Source organism: Salvelinus fontinalis, chromosome 19, assembly GCF_029448725.1.
Source record: "Salvelinus fontinalis isolate EN_2023a chromosome 19, ASM2944872v1, whole genome shotgun sequence".
NCBI lineage: Eukaryota > Metazoa > Chordata > Actinopteri > Salmoniformes > Salmonidae > Salvelinus > Salvelinus fontinalis.
The window spans coordinates 17,587,244-17,606,764 of record NC_074683.1 but is presented as its reverse complement, the minus strand read 5'-3'; the positions used below and the strand labels follow the sequence as shown (position 1 = coordinate 17,606,764).

Below are 19,521 nucleotides of genomic sequence, written 5' to 3'. Positions count from 1 at the left end.
TATGTATATATATATATATATATATATATACATGCCTTATAAATGGTTTATATATATATATATATACATGCCTTATAAATGGTTTATTACTGGACTATTATAACTATTGTTAACGAATCAACATTTCTGTCAATGTAGGTTTATCCCAGAGGATAATTCCACAAGGTACTTTTACAGCCACATAAATTAAGTAAAGCAGTCCCCTTTTACAGTGACTTAAGAAAGCATTCATATTCATAAAGTCAAAACGGATTAAATATAATTTTTTTTCCCCCTCACCCATCTACACAAAGCGAAAAAAGTGTTTTGATATGTTTGCAAATTTATTGAAAATCAAATACAGATATACTCTATCCAATTTACATAAGTATTCACACCCCTGGGTCTACTTTGTAAAAGCACCTTTGGTAGTGATTACAGCTGTGAGTCTTTCTGGGCAAGTCTCTAAGAGTGTTCCACGCCTGGATTGCGCAACATTTGCCCATAATTTTTTTCAAAATGTTTGACGCTCTGTCGGCGCACTGGGCCTTTTAACAGTCCCGGTATTAGTGGACCGATATTGTCCTCTTTAGTGCAGGCAAAAAAACATTCTCAGCACCCCGCCCCCAAACATCTTCCCACGGCTATGTACCCCTAAAATGATGCAGCCACCACTATTCTTGAAAACATGGAGAGTGGTACTCAGTAATTTGCCCCAAACAGAGCAAACAGGATGAATCTTTTCACTCTGTCAATTAGGTTAGTATTGTGGAGTAACTACAATGTTGTTGATCCATCCTCAGTTTTCTCCTATCACAGCCATTAAACTCTGTAACTGTTTTAAAGTCACCATTGGCCTCGTGGTGAAATTCCTGAGCGGTTTCCTTCCTCCTTCCAACTGAGTTAGGAAGGACGCCTGTATCTTTGTAGTGACTGAGTCTATTGATACACCATCCAAAGTGTAATTAATAACTTCACCATGTTCAAAGGGATTTTCAGTGTCTGCTTTTTTTAAATCCATCTACCAATAGGTGATCTTCTTTGCGAGGCATTGGAAAACCTCCCTGGTCTTTATGGTTGACTCTGTGTTTAAAATTCACTGCTTGACTGAGAGACCTTACAGATAATTGTATGTGTGGGGTACAGAGATGAGGTAGTCATTCAAAAATCACTATTATTGCACACAGAGTGAGTCCATGCAACTTACTATGTGACTTGTTAAGCACATTTTCACTCCTGAACTTATTTAGGCTTGCCATAAGAAAGGGGTTGAATACTAATTGACTCAAGACATTTCAGCTTTTCATTTTGAATTAACTTTAGAACCATTTTGAGAAACTGAATTCCGTTTTGACATTATGTGATGTGTCGGGGCAGTAACACAAATGTCAATTGAATCCATTTTAAATTCAGACTAAAACAACAAAATGTGGAAAAAAGTCAAGGGGTGAAGTACTTTCTGAAGACACACTGTGTATTCTGGTAATTAGGTGCACCTTTAATTACAGTTATTACAGACACCGCCGTGTTCCAAATGGCACCATATCACCTATATATACATAAATAGATAATGAATAGGGTGCCATTTGGGAAGCAGGCACTGTCAATCTCTGTGCTTCGAATCTCCTGAAAGAAATGGAATGACTTTGTCTCTCACAATGGACTGATGGGGAGAGAACATAATGTGTCTTATTTCAAATTAAATTAGCGAACGGTTAATTAAAGTTGACAACCAGGCGATCCCAAACCTTCGGGAACCGTTAGGATAAGTATAGTACCACCACTAAGTGATTCAGAAAACATTAGGTCAATCTTTAATTAACTTCCTGTTAACCTTTTGTCCAATTAAACTGTGGAATGTTTTTCCTATTGAACAAGAAGGTTTACAGATTGCACTGTCAGAAGTGCATTTGATTGTGCAAAGCCTGTGGTCTTGTGCTAAGTTACCCGGCTGCTTGAACATACTGTACTGTACGCATGCCTCCCCACTGATGTTCTAACCCCGTGTCTCTCCCCGTGTCTCCCACTCTATTTCTAACCTGTCTGAAAGGAATATGGCATTCCACTATCTTTGGAAAAAAGAGGTGCGTTTGATTTGCACGGGCACAGCATGTCCCAGATAGAGGGAGTTTGACACTTGCTACTGGTTGCGTACATTGGATTACTTTTCAGCCAGGTTTGCTGTCAGAGCTAAACGGGCGATGCCACAGGACTGCCAGTTCCTTAATCTAGTGTCAACTCCCTCTATATAGGGGAGATGCTGCTTCTTCTGAACATGCAATGTTAAGCCACTAGCTGCAATTGACTGAATCCCAGCTAGAGTAACCCGACCAGGGTAAGAGAGCATACCACAGCCAATACTGGAGACAGTTTCCATCAAATCCTGCATTAGGTCTTAAACAGTAAAGCTGTTTGTTTAAATGATATTCTAAACCAGGTCAGAGAAAACAATTTGATAACACAGTCTGTCTCAGTGGAAACCATGGTCTGTTTGATGTGGAGGACGTATTCTAGTGGCTACCTCCACACACACACCACACACGGGCTCGGGGGCGTACCTCCACACACCTCTCCGGTGTCCTCGTCCAGACACTCGCTGTCGTCACACTCACAGAAACGTCCTGTTACCAGACTCTTGCCATCGGGGTCGTGACACATGCAGCTGCCGCAGTGACAGGAGCCTGTCAGAGACACAAACGTCGGTGTGTGTGTGTCTGTGGTGTGAGTGTGTGTGTGTGTGTCTCATCTGTCTCTCTGTCTTGATGTGATGCACATTAAGGGGTGAGGACACAGCTGGTTTGCAGATGTGCTTTGGGAGGGGTTGTGTGTCTCCACGTTGGAGGCTCAGGCTGGGAAGCCTGTGCAGTGTTTGTGTGTACATCTGCTCTAGGTCCGTAAGGCAGGGTGACAGCATGCTGTGAACGGATTTGCATTCGCACATGCTGATTGGTCTTGCAATCAGGCCACACACGTACTCACAAAAACACAGACACACAGACACGCGCACGGTCACAGGCAAGATCGTTAGGGTTATCCACAGGTGGGTATGGGGAGTCTGAGGTAATACGCTTGTGCCTTCAGACGTGCAAGCACGCCCATTAGGGCTCTGCTCAAAAGTAGTGCACTATATAGCGAATAGGGTGCAATTAGGGACGACGCCACAGCTACTTTTCCTGTGTCTGTCATTTTTTTGTCGTGTACCTGTGCTCACATAAGAGAGAGAGAATAACAGAGACGACACAAGGATAATCAAGCATGTGTCATACCTTTGTTAGCGAGACAGAGCGAGGTGAGATACCTGTGTCAGTATGAAAGAGGTTGCGGTGCGACGACAGTGTACAGTATACCTGCGTTGGAGCACACTACTCCCTGTGGGTTTCTGCACAGCTCCTTGCTCTTCTTGTTGGTCAGGTTACAGTCTTCCTGGTACTGACAGGCCTCCCCGAACCAGTCGTCATCACACTCACACTTCCCACAGTGACACACGCCGTGGCCTAGAGGGGGAGGGAGACGGCAGAGTCCGATCAAACGCTGCGAGAGGTGTAAGACCTGCGTTAGAGCATTTAGAGACAATGGAGTATTTTTGATCGGCTGATGTCGAAGGCACAGTGCATAGTGTGGACATTGAAGTTCTCGCACGCAGACACACATTGTGTTGCTAATGCACAGGCACACAAGTGCTCGGACACTCACCTGCACACACACATAGTCATACATTTCACATGTATGTGCACACACGTGGTTGCTCTCACAAACACACACACACACACACACACACACACACACACACACACACACACACACACACACACACACACACACACACACACACACACACACACACACACACAACCTTACATTAGCCAGTTAACTGAAAGGGAGACACTTGGCATCCCCTCAGTTCTGATAAGACGCCAACGCTCTTCAGTCTAACTAGATGATGCAATAATCCTCCAATCCAATCCTTACATTTTTATTTAACTAGACAACTCAGTGAAGAACAAATTCTTACTTACAATGACGGCCTAGGAACAGTGGGTTAACTCCCTTGTTCAGGGGCAGAACGACAGATCTTTCCCTTGCAAAAAACCCCAGCTCGGGGATTCGATCTAGCAACCTTTCAGTTACTGGCCCAATGCTCTAACCACTAGGCTACCTGCCAGCCCTTACACAACAGAAGTAAGCCATGATGATTAGGATGTATACTATAGAGAATTCCTTCCTCTTGTAATATTATTCAAATATCACATCTTAAAACAAAGTGTTGGGAGAGAAGAGGGTTTAGGTAGAAGGACACGTTTTAAAGAGGCTCCCAGTGCTAGGCCGTGTTGCTCTAAAGGCAGACCTACATTAGATTGCGTAACTGTTGTAATAAGGCCAGCAGGATAATAGGCTTAACTGCCTCTGACACCATTACAGACATGATTGCTAGACAAAAATAAGGATTTTAATTCTTCCTAATCAAAAAGGGTTCTGCTGCCTTAAGGTCGTCTCTCTCACACATACTTCCCCCCTCTCATTGATCTCCTTTGCTCTCTCTCTCTCTGTCTCTCTCTCTCTGTCTCTCTCTCTCTGTCTCTCTCTCTCTATGTCTCTCTCTCTCTCTGTCTCTCTCTCTCTCTGTCTCTCTCTCTCTGTCTCTCTCTCTCTGTCTCTCTCTCTCTCTGTCTCTCTCTCTCTCTGTCTCTCTCTCTCTGTCTCTCTCTCTCTGTCTCTCTCTCTCTGTCTCTCTCTCTCACACTCTTTTCCTCTCTCTTCCCCATTCTCTCTCTCTCTCTCCCTGTTTCAGCAGATGAAACATGACAACTTTGAAAAGGGAAGAAAATACCCAGATAGCACATAGCACAACGTTCTGGGAACAAAATGCTTCTTAGAGTTTGGCGAGCTTGGTGAGATTGGTTGTCCTTTGGTTATTTTGTATACAACCTTGCCACAACTTTCTGGGAATGGTGCAGGATAGTTGGCTTTGGAACATTCTACGCACATTTAAGGAACTTCACCAATTTTTCATTTTTTTTCTTGGTATTTCATTAGTTTAAGTTAACAGAATGTTTTCTAAAAGTTCAAACATGGTTACATTTAATGTACATTTTGGTGGTGTTGTATTAGCAACATTCTCCAACTGGTTTTACATTGGGAATGTTCTGAAATAGTTCAGAGAATGTTAAGAAACAAGGTTCTTCTGTGGGAATTTCAGTACTTCAGCATAAGGTTTCCTACAGGTTTTCTCGTGGTTCTATTTGAAGTAATTTTCTCGAATTGTTTTCAGAGAACGTTAAGAAAACTTTCCATAAAAACTTTAGTAACATTCAGAGAACGTTCTAAGAATGTTATTTAAAAACATATACATTCCGTTCTCAGCATCAACAAAACTCTCTATATCCTCTATCTCAGGGCTCTCCAACCCTGTTCTTGGAGAGGTACCCTCTTGTAAAGTTTTTGCTCCAACCCTAGTTGTAACTAACCTGATTCAACTTATCAACCAGCTAATAGTTAGAATCAGGTGGTCTAAATTAGGGTTGGAGTGAAAACCTACAGGACGGTAGCTCTCCAGCAACAGAGTTGGAGATCCCTGCTCTATTTTGCTAATTAAGTGTGTCAGGTGTATTGGCCACACCTGATCTTAATGAGTGCTTGTTTCCTTTGAAACGGGGTCTATTTGAATAGACTAAAACTAACAGCTTTGTATGAGTAAAAAAACATGGTATGCTAGCATTAAAAGTCTTATTGCAACATGTTCTCGGAACGTTATTTAATTACCTTCAAATATCCTCTAATTTCCGTTCTCAGAACATTAATAAAACCTCCAGGGAACCACAGTAAAAAGGTCTCAGAACCTCCCTTTAACCGAAAAATATACATTCCCAAAAAACAGGCAAAATTTCCACTTCAGTTCTCAGAACGTTAAAAAAAAAACACTCAGTTTTACCGGTCAGGAAACGTATGGCTTCATTCCCAGAACCAATGGGAAACCCAAAAAAATGTTTCCATAACTTCCAACGAGCTAAATGTGCTAGCTGGGTACATTATGTTAAAACACATTTTCCAATAAATGTGTAAGAAACCATATTTGTTGTGTGGTTTCACAGCCATATTTGTTTGAATCACTTTAATCTTCTGTAAAACACATTCCAGTGGTGAAGATTAGCGGTTGTTGACTGTAAGTATATCTAATTTCCGTCTCTGAAATTGAGGGCCAAAAACACGTTTAGGTATTCTGGGGGTTTGTGAAACTGCTTTGTCTGTGTACCATTACTCATAATTCTAATAGCTGAAGTGTGCAATGTTGAACACGGGGGAATTCATACAATGCATATGAGGTCTGTTGACAAGTTATTATAAATGTTTGCTCTAGTCGCTTTTTGCTGGGGCCTTGCATGTCATACTCCATCATTTGTCTGCCTCGTCCATCATGGAAATGTGATGTCCTCTTCAAGGGCTATCCATCAGGCCATAAAAATAGGCCTTGTCCTCATCACGCTCCTCTCATTACTGATCTGTCCCACCAGACTGCAGAGGAGTTTTTTTTATACCCAGGTTATTTCATATCATGTAGTGTTGTTCTATCCAAAACACTTATCTTAAAAATATCCATGCAAAAAGTGGAAATGTCCACAATCAAATGTCTCCGTTCTATCCCCTTGTCGCTTTTGTTTAAGTACACAACTCAAGTGAAGGTGTCCAGCTCAAGTATTTACTGATTCGGTGCTCATGTATTTTATTCAATCCTTCTTAAAAGAAAGGGGGAAAAAATGCAGGATTCATCTGTCATGCTAAGTATTTTGCCAATGTAGCAATCAAAAATAAGTCATTTACTCAAACAACTGAAAAACAACCCCAAAAGTATGGAGAAATGTTTGTTATCTAGATGTAAAACAGATCTATGTCATTATTATTACGATGAAGTGCAACAATGGTGGCTAGTGGTGGACAGAATGTGTCCTGTGGGTAGCTGTAGAGCAGCTGTATTCTCAACAACACTCGCTTCTCTGAGTGTTAAAGCCATCATCAAAGCTGTCAGCACGTCACAGGCCGAACCCAGCCCCAGAATATGGCGTCCATCTGAATAACCTTCAACTGAAAGACAACATAGCCAAGCCCGGGCAGGCTGAGGCTTCCACCATCACAGCTGTACATGTTACTATAGTGTATTGAAGTGTTTGTACGACTTAATGACTACGCTCCCACGTCTTCTTGTGCTCTCGCCAACTCCGTTGCTGTCAGTGTCAAGACATGGGGCCCACATTGTCAAGTCTATGGGGCCCATATGTTGATGGAGGACAGAGGAAACTTGAAGTGTCAAAACTTGAAATGAGTTTAACTTTGATGGATAAACAGATGCATGGTGAGGTCTTTGTGCATTTTCATCAGTCTCTGAGTGGCCGGTGCCTAAGAGATAGCAGGGCTTGCTGTCCCTCCTCAGTTTAAGAACTGTCTCCCTTAGCCATAGGGTGCCCGGATCCTTCTTTACTGATTGACAGACATATTTAGCCAATGTCACGCTCGGACAGATAGACCCAGCCAATGATAATGAGGCAGATAGACAGATTCAGCCAATAAGCCCTTGGGAAAGACTTGATCAAGCCCAGCAGCTGTGGGAGTTAAAGATAGGTGATGCACCGTCACCATCAGATAAACTGTTTACGGGGAGAGAAGCAATGACTCATTCAGGAGGCTAATTTGAGTGTTTTTTATTCGTCACGTCTTTCCTGTCCGCTGATAAATGGGGGATATATCATTGAGATAGAGGTGAACAACAAAGTGGGCTTGTTTGAAACACAGTTTAAGATAATAATGAAGCAATCTTGAGTGATATAACCTACCCTGAGTGTTCAGCTAAAAATGGACAAAGATGGTGATGTGTCATTCCTGTTATGAGCTACTCATTAGACTTTACCATGACACATCCAGCTGTATATGGAGTGGATTTCAACAATATATAAAAACAGGGATATGTAACATTTCAATTACTCATGAAATTAGCTAAAAAGAGAGAACAGGACTGTCATTAAGAATCTCAAACTAGTTTTAGTTAACACCCACACTAAAACAGTTTATTTTTTAAACACATGAAAAATATAGATTTTTATAATTATGTATATTTCAGCAGCTTAGGGAAAGAAAAAAAATGCATGAGCCCCAAAATCTATAGTTGATGAGAGTATTGAGATAGTGAAGGAGGCGTGTGTTGTTGCAGAGACCCGCGCTTGTCAAAAATAAGAGCCGGCATAAATCCTCCCATCACGACGATATGACGGTTGTTTAGGGTGAGCTCCGTTCTGTAAACCGCTGGCTGGCTCTGTGGAAGACACAAGTCTTCTGTGGAGTCTTCAGTTAATACAACCTCCACAAGTAAGTATTTCACTGTTAGTCTACACCTGTTGTTTACGAAGCATGTGACAAATACAATTTGATTTAATTCAAGACTATTATACAAAAACGATGAGGACCCCTAGCTGAAAACCTGGTTCTGTAATGAGCAAATTAGGAAAAACGTTTGATTGTCTTCTGTGTTCATTTACTGCTTGGTTCCCGGGTTTTATAGTCTGATGGCATTTTCCCATTCACTGTCTCTATTAAACACAGAAAAATGTTGGTAAGTAATTATTCCATCCTTGCTCTCTTTTCTTCTGTGATGCAGAGCGTGAAATGGCTGCACGTCAGGTCACGTCTTCGGCGAGAGAGGAAGGAGTCACGCGTCTCAAGTAATAATCTATCCTTATAGAGCCGCAGAAGGCTAGGAAAGAGACCAGAGTCATAGATAGACCACGAAAAAGAGTGAAAAGCAACAGTAAATTAGTCTTTTTAATTCTATGAGTCCAAAACACATTGTGAAGTTTGTTTCTTCTTCATGGAAGCGATGGGCAATAACTGTCCCCTGATTGTCCAGAACTGTACAGTTGCGAATCTGAACTGCTGGAAAATATATAACGGAAGGATACCAGCCGGGTACAGTTAACGAGATTATGCAAAAATAGTCAAAAATAAATAGATTCAGCCAGTATTTCTGACAGTAGGTGCTAAAAAGCTAAAAGGGTCCCCCCAAAAATAGTGTATAACACCACAGTACCACAGTATTATTCATGATCATTGCGCTGGCACATGGCTGCAGTGTTCCAAGCATGAAACGGTCTAATGTAACTCCCTGAGGAACCTGAACACACATCAGAGAGCAGCTCTCAACCTTTCCTTCATAGCCGCCACTGGACCCATTAGGTGAGTCATCATACTAGCACACAGTGCATCACATCTGTGTTAGAGCACATCAAAATATACACCAGGAAGGAAAGAAATGGAGAATGAGGGACAGGGTAATAAGGTATAATAATAAGTACAGCAGAGTACTGTAGAATCCTCGCTGCAAATTCAGAGACCAGTAAATCCGTAGTCGACAAAGGGTGTTGTTCTATTGGTGGACGAAGGGACGGGACATTTTCAATAACATCAACAATTGCAATGAGGACATCAAATGCCATTTTTCCCGCAAAAAAAAAGTAACAAATATTTTTCCCGCAACAAATAAGAGAAGTCTCTCTAAAGAGTAGTCTTTATGTGGTTGTAATCTAACCAGACAACAACCAGAATATTACGTCGTTCCTGTGACATCTGGCTTGTGGATCATAATGCCAAAATATCTTCTACAATAGTTTGCCTCAAGTTTGGAGGATATAAGATTCCTGTTCAAGTGAGCCATGGAAACTCTCCCTTTCCTGCATTCAGGGAATGTGGGGAAACCTTTTTCTTACAGCACACTGACGTGTACTCAACTTGACGAAGATGATGCATCTGCCAGACACCCACAACTGTTGTGTCCAAAGGAGTCGGAACTACTCAGAGGCAGGCAGGGGGGGATTTCAGATTAAGCCAAGCCCAGAATTACGTAACTCCCCTGGGGTGGGATCGCCTTGTGCCGTGGCAGGGGTGACTGGAGGCAGGACTGCCTGGAACAGAACAGTGAAGGCGACTCTGAAACCCCAAAGCCTTCAGTAGGGAGAGAGAGAGAGAGAGAGAACTGAACTCACATCTAAAGACCTTTCTGACAGAGCACAGCTAGGGCAGTCAATCAGCAGAAAAGGGATTTTCTCTTGCCCGTTTTCTTACTTTCCCCTTTCAACCAACCACCCCTCAGAGATGGAGGAGAGAGGAGGACACAAAGAGATGATCAAATCCACACAAATCATAAAGATACAGATTCTTTCAGACTGGAGAGACATTTAGCTTTTTGCTGAAGGTCCTCTGGGGGAAGAGAAGGAGAGTTGGCGTACCAAAAGGGTTGAGAGCATCTGACCCATGCAAAATGAGTTGCTAAAAGGCCCAATGAAGACGTTTTTATGTCAATATCAAATCATTTCTGGGTAACAATTACTGGGTAATTACCTTACTGTGATTGTTTTCATTTAAAATTGTCAAAAATAAGAAAAAATAGCTTCTTGGCAAGAGCAATTTCAATTTCTTTCTTTCTTCTTTCTTTCTTGTATTAGGACTGGGGAGGGGAAAACTGAAAACTAGCTGTTATTGGTCTATAAACTAATTCACCAGGCAGGCCAAAACTCCATTCCAGCAAAACAGGCTGAAATTTCAGGCGGTCTTTTCAAACAGCTCGTATTACACTAAAAGTCCATTATCATAATCTTTTTACATTTCACACTATTATTCCAACCTCATAGTGTGGAAATATATATGTAACGGATGTGAAATGGCTAGCTAGTTAGCGGGTACGCGCTAGTAGCATTTCAATCAGTTACGTCACTTGCTCTGACACTTAAGTAGGGTTGCCCCTTGCTCTGCAAGGGCCGTGGCCTTTGTGGAGCGATGGGTAACGATGCTTCGTGGGCGACCGTTGTTGATGTGTGCAGAGGGTCCCTGGTTCGCGCCCGTGTCGGGGCGAGGGGACGGTTTAAAGTTATACTGTTACATATATACAACACGGGCAATCACATTTTTGACTGCACTGGGCCTTTAATTCATCTTCAATGAATAAACCAAATAAAAGTGTAATTATAACCCATTTGGCAATAAATCGTTACTTGCAAGACCGAATTACCATTATCATCTGCGAAGGTGAATACTTGTCTTCAGTAAGGAAGACGTGGAGTTCACTCACTGCATCCGTTTATGCAGTATTCCAGAACACCTTGATCTTGATGGGAAGGTTGACCTACCTACAACAATTTGCACCGTTCTTAACATCTTTAAACAACATTCACTCGCTAGCCTCATCTGATGATTACTTCAAGAATGAGCTTTGCACATAATTCCCATTCAGATCACCTTGAACAGGCTGCTAGTAACCTGTTGTGCCCCAGGTCTTACTTAGTGTGTCTGGCAGTGGGGGGAAAAATTAGGCATCAAAGAGAGAGAGAGAGAGAGAGAGAAACCAGTTATTTCACCTGGCTCATTAAAAAATGGAATAATCCTATAAAAAAATTACACAAAAAAATAACACTAAACACTGTGAAAGGGATGGAAACATTGCCACGTCGAGTCGCCATAATTCTGGGAGGACCACGTACAGAACAAAAACACATTTATATACCAAAGGAATGACATGTTTTAATTGTGCACCAATTAAAGGTTACTACGCAAACAATGGGGAAAGTTCAATCAAGTTGTGGCCGTTTACATACAATAGATCATTAAAGATGACTTTATTCCTGGGATCCTCTCCTATTTTCTGTTTTATACTGTTGTTTTCGTGATAATATTAAGCCAATAGACAGAAATATACAAGGCTGATCAGGGACAAACCAAGACAAAAACAAAACAGATAACAGGTAAGTCCTGCACAGGACTGCAGTAGCATATTTCCCCCCAGTAATGGCAATTTATAGGGAATAGGGTGTTTAGGACTAACACATGATCCTGGGAACGCTCGGGCAGAGTGCCCACCAGATTTAAATGGGCCCTTTTTGCTCACATGGAATTATGGCGGCCGGGGGATTTCAGGGAAAACTAGGAGTCTGCCACCTCTGAGTGAACTCTGTTACCTCTTTGTAATGTTGATAGGAAATTAGACTACCGTCATACTATTCAAAAGCATGCCATGCCTTACTGTTATCAACAAAAACGATGCACATTGTGTCTTTCTGTTTGCACAACAGATGGACAGAGGAGACAAGGACTTCATGCGAATCAAACCTCCAGGCGGCTTGAGATCGCAAACGAGATACAATAGTATATTGTCTCTCAAACCTTTGAAGAAATGTCCCATGATCAGACATTTTGCAGTGACAAACAGCTAACTCAACATGCCAGACAGACATGTATCTTGCTACTGAACATCTCTCCCAGATTCAAGCCAATTCCTTCTCAGACGACTGCAGCGGCGAGTCGCTACAAGTCGCTACTTGTTGCTTTGGCTAGCGGTGCATCTAGGCCACGTGTCACTGATGAATAGCATCCAAAGGAAAAGCTCAAGTTCAATTGCAGCCCAGCTAATGTGTTCAGAGGAAGAAAACCCATCGTTTAGCCCTAAGGAGGAAAATCCATAGAATCTTATCTGGGGTTAGTTGGGAGAGGCAGAGATAAGTGAGCCACAGGAAGAGCATGGATGCTGGGCACAGAACAGCGGCGAGAGAACATGGCAAATGCAGTGAGAGAGAGAAGTGCTCAATTTGGTCGTCTTCTTACTGTTTTGAGTAACATTGACATGTGAGTGTGGTTGTAGGCAGTTACACACATGTGGATGAATGTGCAAGTGTGCGTGCGTGTGTGTGTGTGAATGTCTAACTCCAGACATTGGCCCATTTTGCAGTGTGTATGGGTGAGTGAAACCCCATTATCAGGCTGAGGCAGAACCTTCACTCTCCGGACCCGTGAACCATAATGAGCTCCTCACCAGCTCCCAACCTGTCTGCCCAAATAAATCACTCTCCCCCTCACACACAGGCAAGCAGGTGCAGGTGCACACCAGTGGCGGTCGGTGCCATTTTAAGATTAGGGAGGACACGTTTTTTTAGGAGCATGACCTTATTTTTACTTCCCCATTTCGTTTCGTTTGCTTCCGTTTAAGAAACGTTTTTCAACAGAATCAGCAGAATGAATACATCCCTGATCACCCGCACACAGTTCACTTTCATAGCAGCCACATTCAAACAGCATGATCACTTGTCTCGTTGTATAATTCCTGCTCGCATCTACACACCCTCCGCCTCTCACATTTTCTCTTCACTTGTGGACTTCAGTGCACAACACAACAGCTGTCTGTGACCAGGCGGAAAAAACGTTCCACGCCAAACCGCTAATCGATACAGCCTACATCGTTGTCACCATATTAGCTAACATCTTAGTAAGCTTAGTTAGCTATCTTGTTGGATAGCCTTACCCAGCTAGCTAACAAAGAATCCCTCTCTGTTTAAGCTGGGTGTTTGAGTAGGCTGAACTAGCTAGCTGCATCCGCTAGCTAAGTAAGTGAAAGTGAAAAAAAATACAAAATATAGCTTGCTCTCTCTCTCTCTCTCACTCTCTCCTGCTTCTCCTTCATTTTTGAAGAAATGTATGTGTTCAAAACTGTTAAACTACTGTCTTTCTTTGTCTTTGAGTCAGCTACTCACCACATTTTATGCACTGCAGTGCTAGCTAAATGTAGCTTGTGCTTTCAGTATTAGATTAATTCTCTGATCCTTTGATTGGCTGGACAATATGTCAGTTCATGCTGCAAGAGCTCTGATGGTTGGAGGACGTCCTCCGGAAGTTGTCATAATTACTGTGTAAGTCTATGGAAGGGGGTGAGAAACATGAGCATTCTAGGTTTTGTATTGAAATCAATGTACCCAGAGGAGGACGGAAGCTAGTTGTCCTCTGGCTACACCATAGTGCTACCCTACAGAGTGCTGTTGAGGCTACTGTAGACCTTAATTGCAAAGCAGTGTGTTTAAATCAATTATTTGGTGACATAAATTTCACAGGAGGTGGGTGGCACCTTGATTGGGAAGGACGGGCTCGTGGTAATGGCTGGAGTGGAATAAGTGAAATGGTATCAAATACATCAAACGTGTTTGATGCAATTCCATTATCTCGGTTCCAACCATTATTATGAGCCGTCCTCCCCTCGGCAGCCTCCACTGGTGAATATATTTTGTATAGTTTCATTTAAAAAGCATAATCTTTTAAATGTTACTATGTAGAAGAAGAAAAAATTCACTGAAGAGGATGGTCCTCCCCTTCCTCCTCTGAGGAGCCTCCATTGGTGCACACGTACACACATACACTAACACACACTCTCCTGAAGGAGCTCACTTGCACACCCACATGTACGCACACACACACACACACACACACACACACACACACACACACACACACACACACACACACACACACACACACACACACACACACACACACACACACACACACACACACACACACATGCCTTTAGGCCTGTTCAAGACTGTAAATCTTTACCCCAAAATCTATTTATTACTTTCAAGTTCATGAAATTGGATAGTAAAGTAGCTGTTACGATGGTATTCATCAGTGTGAATGCTTTGATTTAGTTCCACTGGTTTCAAAGAAGAACGATTGCAGCATGTTTCAGGATAATTTGTATCAGGTGTTCAGGATATGGAATGTTTGGCGACTGCACAGCAGTTGCTATCTGGTAATACAACAAGTTAAATGTTCAGATGCTTGAAGTGCCTGTAGAAATGTTATTAACAAACAATGCATAAAGTGCTTCCCTTCCACATAATAAGAGGAAATAGGAATAAATATGAACCCCAATACAGCTAAAAAAAAATCACATTTGATTGACAGTAGCTTAATAACACCAATTCCCCTTGGAAAGACAAAATTATTTCGGGGTTTTTTTCCACAAGAAAGAATCTCGAACTTGAGTTGTTTTATTTTTCCAAATACATTTATTTCATTACGCCCAGAGCCATGATCCCTGTAGTCCATGACTGGATGTCAGCACTCAAAATGTCTTTATTATTTCAAGGAACAATGCCAATAACCACAAGAGACTGAAGAGGATGAGGGAAAGAGTGGACATATTTGATGCTAGAGAGGTGTGCACTCAAGCTCAAACTACTCCATGGATTTGTGTGGACGCACATCTCCTTTCTGAGAACAATTACCGAAATGTCAACCGAACGGCCGCCCAACTTCAAAAACAGACGGGCTATCTATCAGAAGCTAATGCCACCATGACGCATGTGGACGGCAAGCTGTCTATTCTAAAATGTATGATTTTTCTGATGTGTGTTCTAGAACTAATAAGGCCAGAGCATTCTTATTATGTACCGATAAAGCAGTGACCGGTCAGACCAAATGACTACTTTCAAAATGTACTTTTCGATCTCTATTGAAATGAATGGCTGTCACATTTAAATGAGCTTCCAGCTGCTGAGGAAAGGGGAGAGTGGGGTAAGTTGAGCCTTGTTTCTAAGAAACTGTCACGACTCCCGCTTCGGCGGTCGTCGCCCACTAGCCGCCACCGATCCCTTTTCCCTTTTCTGTTAGTTTTGTCTTATTAAATGCACCTGTTCCGTTTTGTGTTTTCTTGATTTGCTTCCCTATATAAGCGTGTGGAACCCGCCCTTTGTCATGCAGGATTACTTTTGTGTTCACGTTTGTGTCGTAGGTGTTGTTGTGCTCCGGACCGTGTTTACCCTGTGTTTGGGTTGGTCAGTGTTTTGCGCCCTGTGTGTTGGGCATTACCATTTCCGGTGCCGGAATAAAGTGCATTTTTCCCCTGGAACTCTCTGCTCTCTGCTCTCTGCACCTGATTCCTACCAACACACCTAGTCAGCCGTGACAGAAACCATACACAAAATGTATAATTTGGTCCAAATACCGCATGAAGTGCTTTGAAAGGTTGGTAATGGCTCACATCAACACCAATATCCCAGAAACCATAGACCGACTCCAATTTGCATACCGCCCAAAGAGATCCACAGATGATGCAATCTCTATTGCACTCCACACTGCCCTTTCCCACCTGCACAAAAGGAACACTTATGTGAGAATGCTATTCATTGACTACAGCTCAGCGTTCAACACCATAGTACCTTCAAAGCTCATCACTAAGCTAAGGATCCTGGGATTAAACACCTCCCTCTGCAACTGGATCTTGGTCTTCCTGACGGACCGCCCCCAGGTGGTGAGGGTAGGTAGCAACACATCTGCCATGCTGATCCTCAACACTGGTGCTCCCCAGGGGTGCGTGCTCAGTCCCCTCCTGTACTCCCTGTTCACCCACGACTGCATGGCCAGGCATGACTCCAACACCATCATTAAGTTTGCAGACGACACAACAGTGGTAGGCCTGATCACCGACAACGACGAGACAGCCTATATTGTGGACTATAGGAAAAGGAGGACCGAGCACGTCCCCATTCTCATCGACGGGGTTGTAGTGGAGCATGTTGAGAGCTTCAAGTTCCTTGGTGTCCACATCAACAACAAACTAGAATGGTCCAAACACACCAAGACAGTTGTGAAGAGTGCACGACAAAGCCTATTCCCCCTTCAGGAAACTAGAAAGATTTGTCATGGATCGTCAGATCCTCTAAAGGTTCTACAGCTGCAACATCGAGAGTATCCTGACTGGTTACATCACTGCCTGGAACGGCAATTGCTCGGCCTCTGACCGCAAGGCACTACAGAGGGTATTGCGTACGGCCCAGTACATCACTGGTGCTTAGCTGCCTGCCATCCAGGACCTCTACACCAGGCGGTGTCAGAGGAAGGCCCTAAAAATTGTCAAAGACCCCAGCCACCCCAGTCATAGACTGTTCTCTCTACTACCGCATGGCAAGTGGAACCGGAGTGCCAAGTCTAGGACAAAAAGGCTCCTCAACAGTTTTACCCACAAGCAATAAGACTCCCGAACAGGTAATCAAATGGCCACCCGGACTATTTGCATTGTGTGCCCCCCGCAACCCCTCTTTTTGCCGCTGCTGCTACTCTCTGTTTATCATATATGAATAGTCACTTTAACTATACATTCATGTACATACTACCTCAATTGGGCCGACCAACCAGTGCTCCCGCACATTGGCTAACCGGGCTATCTGCATTGTGTCCCACCCACCACTCGCCAACCCCTCTTTTACACTACTGCTACTCTCTGTTCATCATATATGCATAGTCACTTTAACCATATCTACATGTACATACTACCTCAATCAGCTTGACTAACCGGTGTCTGTATGTAGCCTCGCTACTTTTATAGCCTTTTATAGCCTGTCTTTTACTGTTGTTTTTATTTCTTTACTTACCTATTGTTCACCTAATACCTTTTTTGCACTATTGGTTAGAGCCTGTAATTAAGCATTTCACTGTAAGTATTGTTGTATTCAGCGCACGTGACAAATAAACTTTGATTTTAAATATTTAGGAAGAGGTCATAATTTCATGGAGTCTGTAAAGGAAGAAACCACATGGAAAAAGTGGTAAGCAAGTTAGGTCCAAAAAAATGCTTTTCACAAAGTCAAATTCATTTATTGTGTTAGAGGATTCATGATTCTTGTATCTAAACCAAAGTAGATAATTTAAAGATCTTTCTATATATCAGTTGGGGTTCTATATGCTTCAGTATGAGATCCTAAACCTAGCATGAAATTGTATCCTTGAAGCTGTGCGGGCTAATATAGTAAAAAATATTGCCTTTTGGTAAGTGTTTTATTCCCAGGCGTAATGCAAGGGATTATAGCTGGGATATAAGTTAACAAATGGGCCTATGTTAAAAGTGCAAAAAAATGTACTAAGTGTTTGTGCGAAGTAAAGATACCATAATAGATAATGACTGAAGTAAAAGTGAAAGTCACCCAGTAAAATACTACTCGAGTGAAAGTTTAAAAGTACTTGGTTTTACATATGCTTAAGTATGAAAAGTAAATGTAATTGGTAAAATATACTTAAGGACCAAAAATAAAAGTATAAATAATTTCAAGTTCCTTATATTAAGCAAATCAGACAGCACCATTTTCTTTTTCTTCTTTTTTTACAGAGAGGAAGGGGCACACTCCAGAAGACATCATTTACAAATGAAGCATTCGTGTTCAGTGACTCCGCCAGATCAGAGGCAGTAGGGATGATAAGGGATGTTCACTTGATAAGTGTGTGAATTGGACCATTTTCCTGTCCTGCTAAGCATTCAAAATGTAATTAGTACTTTTTGGGTGTCAGGGAAAATGTATGGAGTAAAAAGTGCATTATTTTCTAGTAAGCCACATCAATTGCTGACAGGTGTATAAAATCGAGCACACAGCCATGCAATCTCCATAGACAAACATTGGCAGTAGAATGGCCTTACTCTCTTTGACGTTCAACGTGGCACCATCATAGGATACCACCTTTCCAACAAGTCAGTTCATCAAATTCCTGCCCTGCTAGAGTTTCCCCGGTCAACTGTAAGCACTGTTATTGATGAAGTGGAAACGTCTAGGAACAACAACGGCTCAGCTGTGAAGTGGTAGGCCACATAAGCTCACAGAATGGGACTGCCGAGTGCTGGAGCTCGCAGCGTGGGAAAAAATGGTCTGTCCTTGGTTGCAACACTCACTACCGAGTTCCAAACTGCCTCTGGACGCAACGTCAGCACAATAATTGTTCGTCAGGAGCTTCGTGAAATGGGTTTCCGTGGCCGAGCAGCCGCACACAAACCTAAGATTACCATGTGCAATGCCAACCGTCGGCTGGAATGGTGTAAAGCTATCCGCCATTGGACCCTGGAGCAGTGGAAACGTGTTCTCTGAAGTGATGAATCACGCTTCACCATCTGGCCGAATCTGGGTTTGGCGGATGCCAGAAGAATACTACCTGCCCCAATGCATAGTGCCAACTGTAAAGTTTGGTGGAGGAGGAATAATGGTATGGGGCTGTTTTTCATTGTTTGGGCAAGGCCACTTAGTTCCAGTGAAGGGAAATCCTAACGCTACGGCATACAACGAGATTCTAGACGATTCTGTGCTTCCAACTTTGTGGCAACAGTTTGGGGAAGGCCCTTTCCTGTTTCAGTATGACAATACCCCTGTGTACAAAGCGAGGTCCGTACAGAAATGGTTTGTCGAGATCGGTGTGGAAGAACTTGACTGGCCTGCACAGAGCCCTGACCTCAACCCCATTGAACACCTTTGGAATGAATTGGAACGCCGACTGCGAGCCAGGCCTAATCGCCCAATATCAGTATCACCTCACTAATGCTCTCACTACAGGTCATGTAGTGTATGTTTTCAAAACTGTCATTTTTGTATTAATTCTGATTATTTCCTGGGATTCTCAACATCCTGAAATAATTTCCTTTACAGAGTGATGCTGAATGTACTCTCCCCTACAATGAAAGACTGTGGGAACATCAAGGGCGTTAATAAAACCTGGAGGAGGATTTTTAGTGTGACTCCAGGATGAGGCCTAGCTATTCTTCTCACACACTTGGTATTGGCTGCTAACCCGATGATAACGTCAGTCTGGTTGAGTCAAACCAAAGAGCTTTCCAGAATGTTGGCAATCTGAGAGAGAAGATGTCTGCTTTATAACTTATCTTTGGAAGACCGAGCTGGGTCAAAACGTGTTGCACTATGCATCCACTGACAT

The 19,521-nt window shown here is 42.7% G+C and overlaps 1 protein-coding gene across 1 annotated transcript in view; it reads right to left on the bottom strand.

Moving 5' to 3' along the window:
- The window catches only part of itgbl1 (integrin, beta-like 1), a 123,239-nt gene that overhangs the window by 96,976 nt on the left and 6,742 nt on the right, over positions 1–19,521 (bottom strand). Inside the window, exons 3-4 of the mRNA XM_055870952.1 lie at positions 3,327–3,473; positions 2,538–2,660 (exon numbers count right to left, since the gene is read on the bottom strand). Of these exons, the coding sequence (XP_055726927.1) occupies positions 2,538–2,660; positions 3,327–3,473 (270 nt within the window). The remainder of the gene's footprint in view (positions 1–2,537; positions 2,661–3,326; positions 3,474–19,521) is intronic.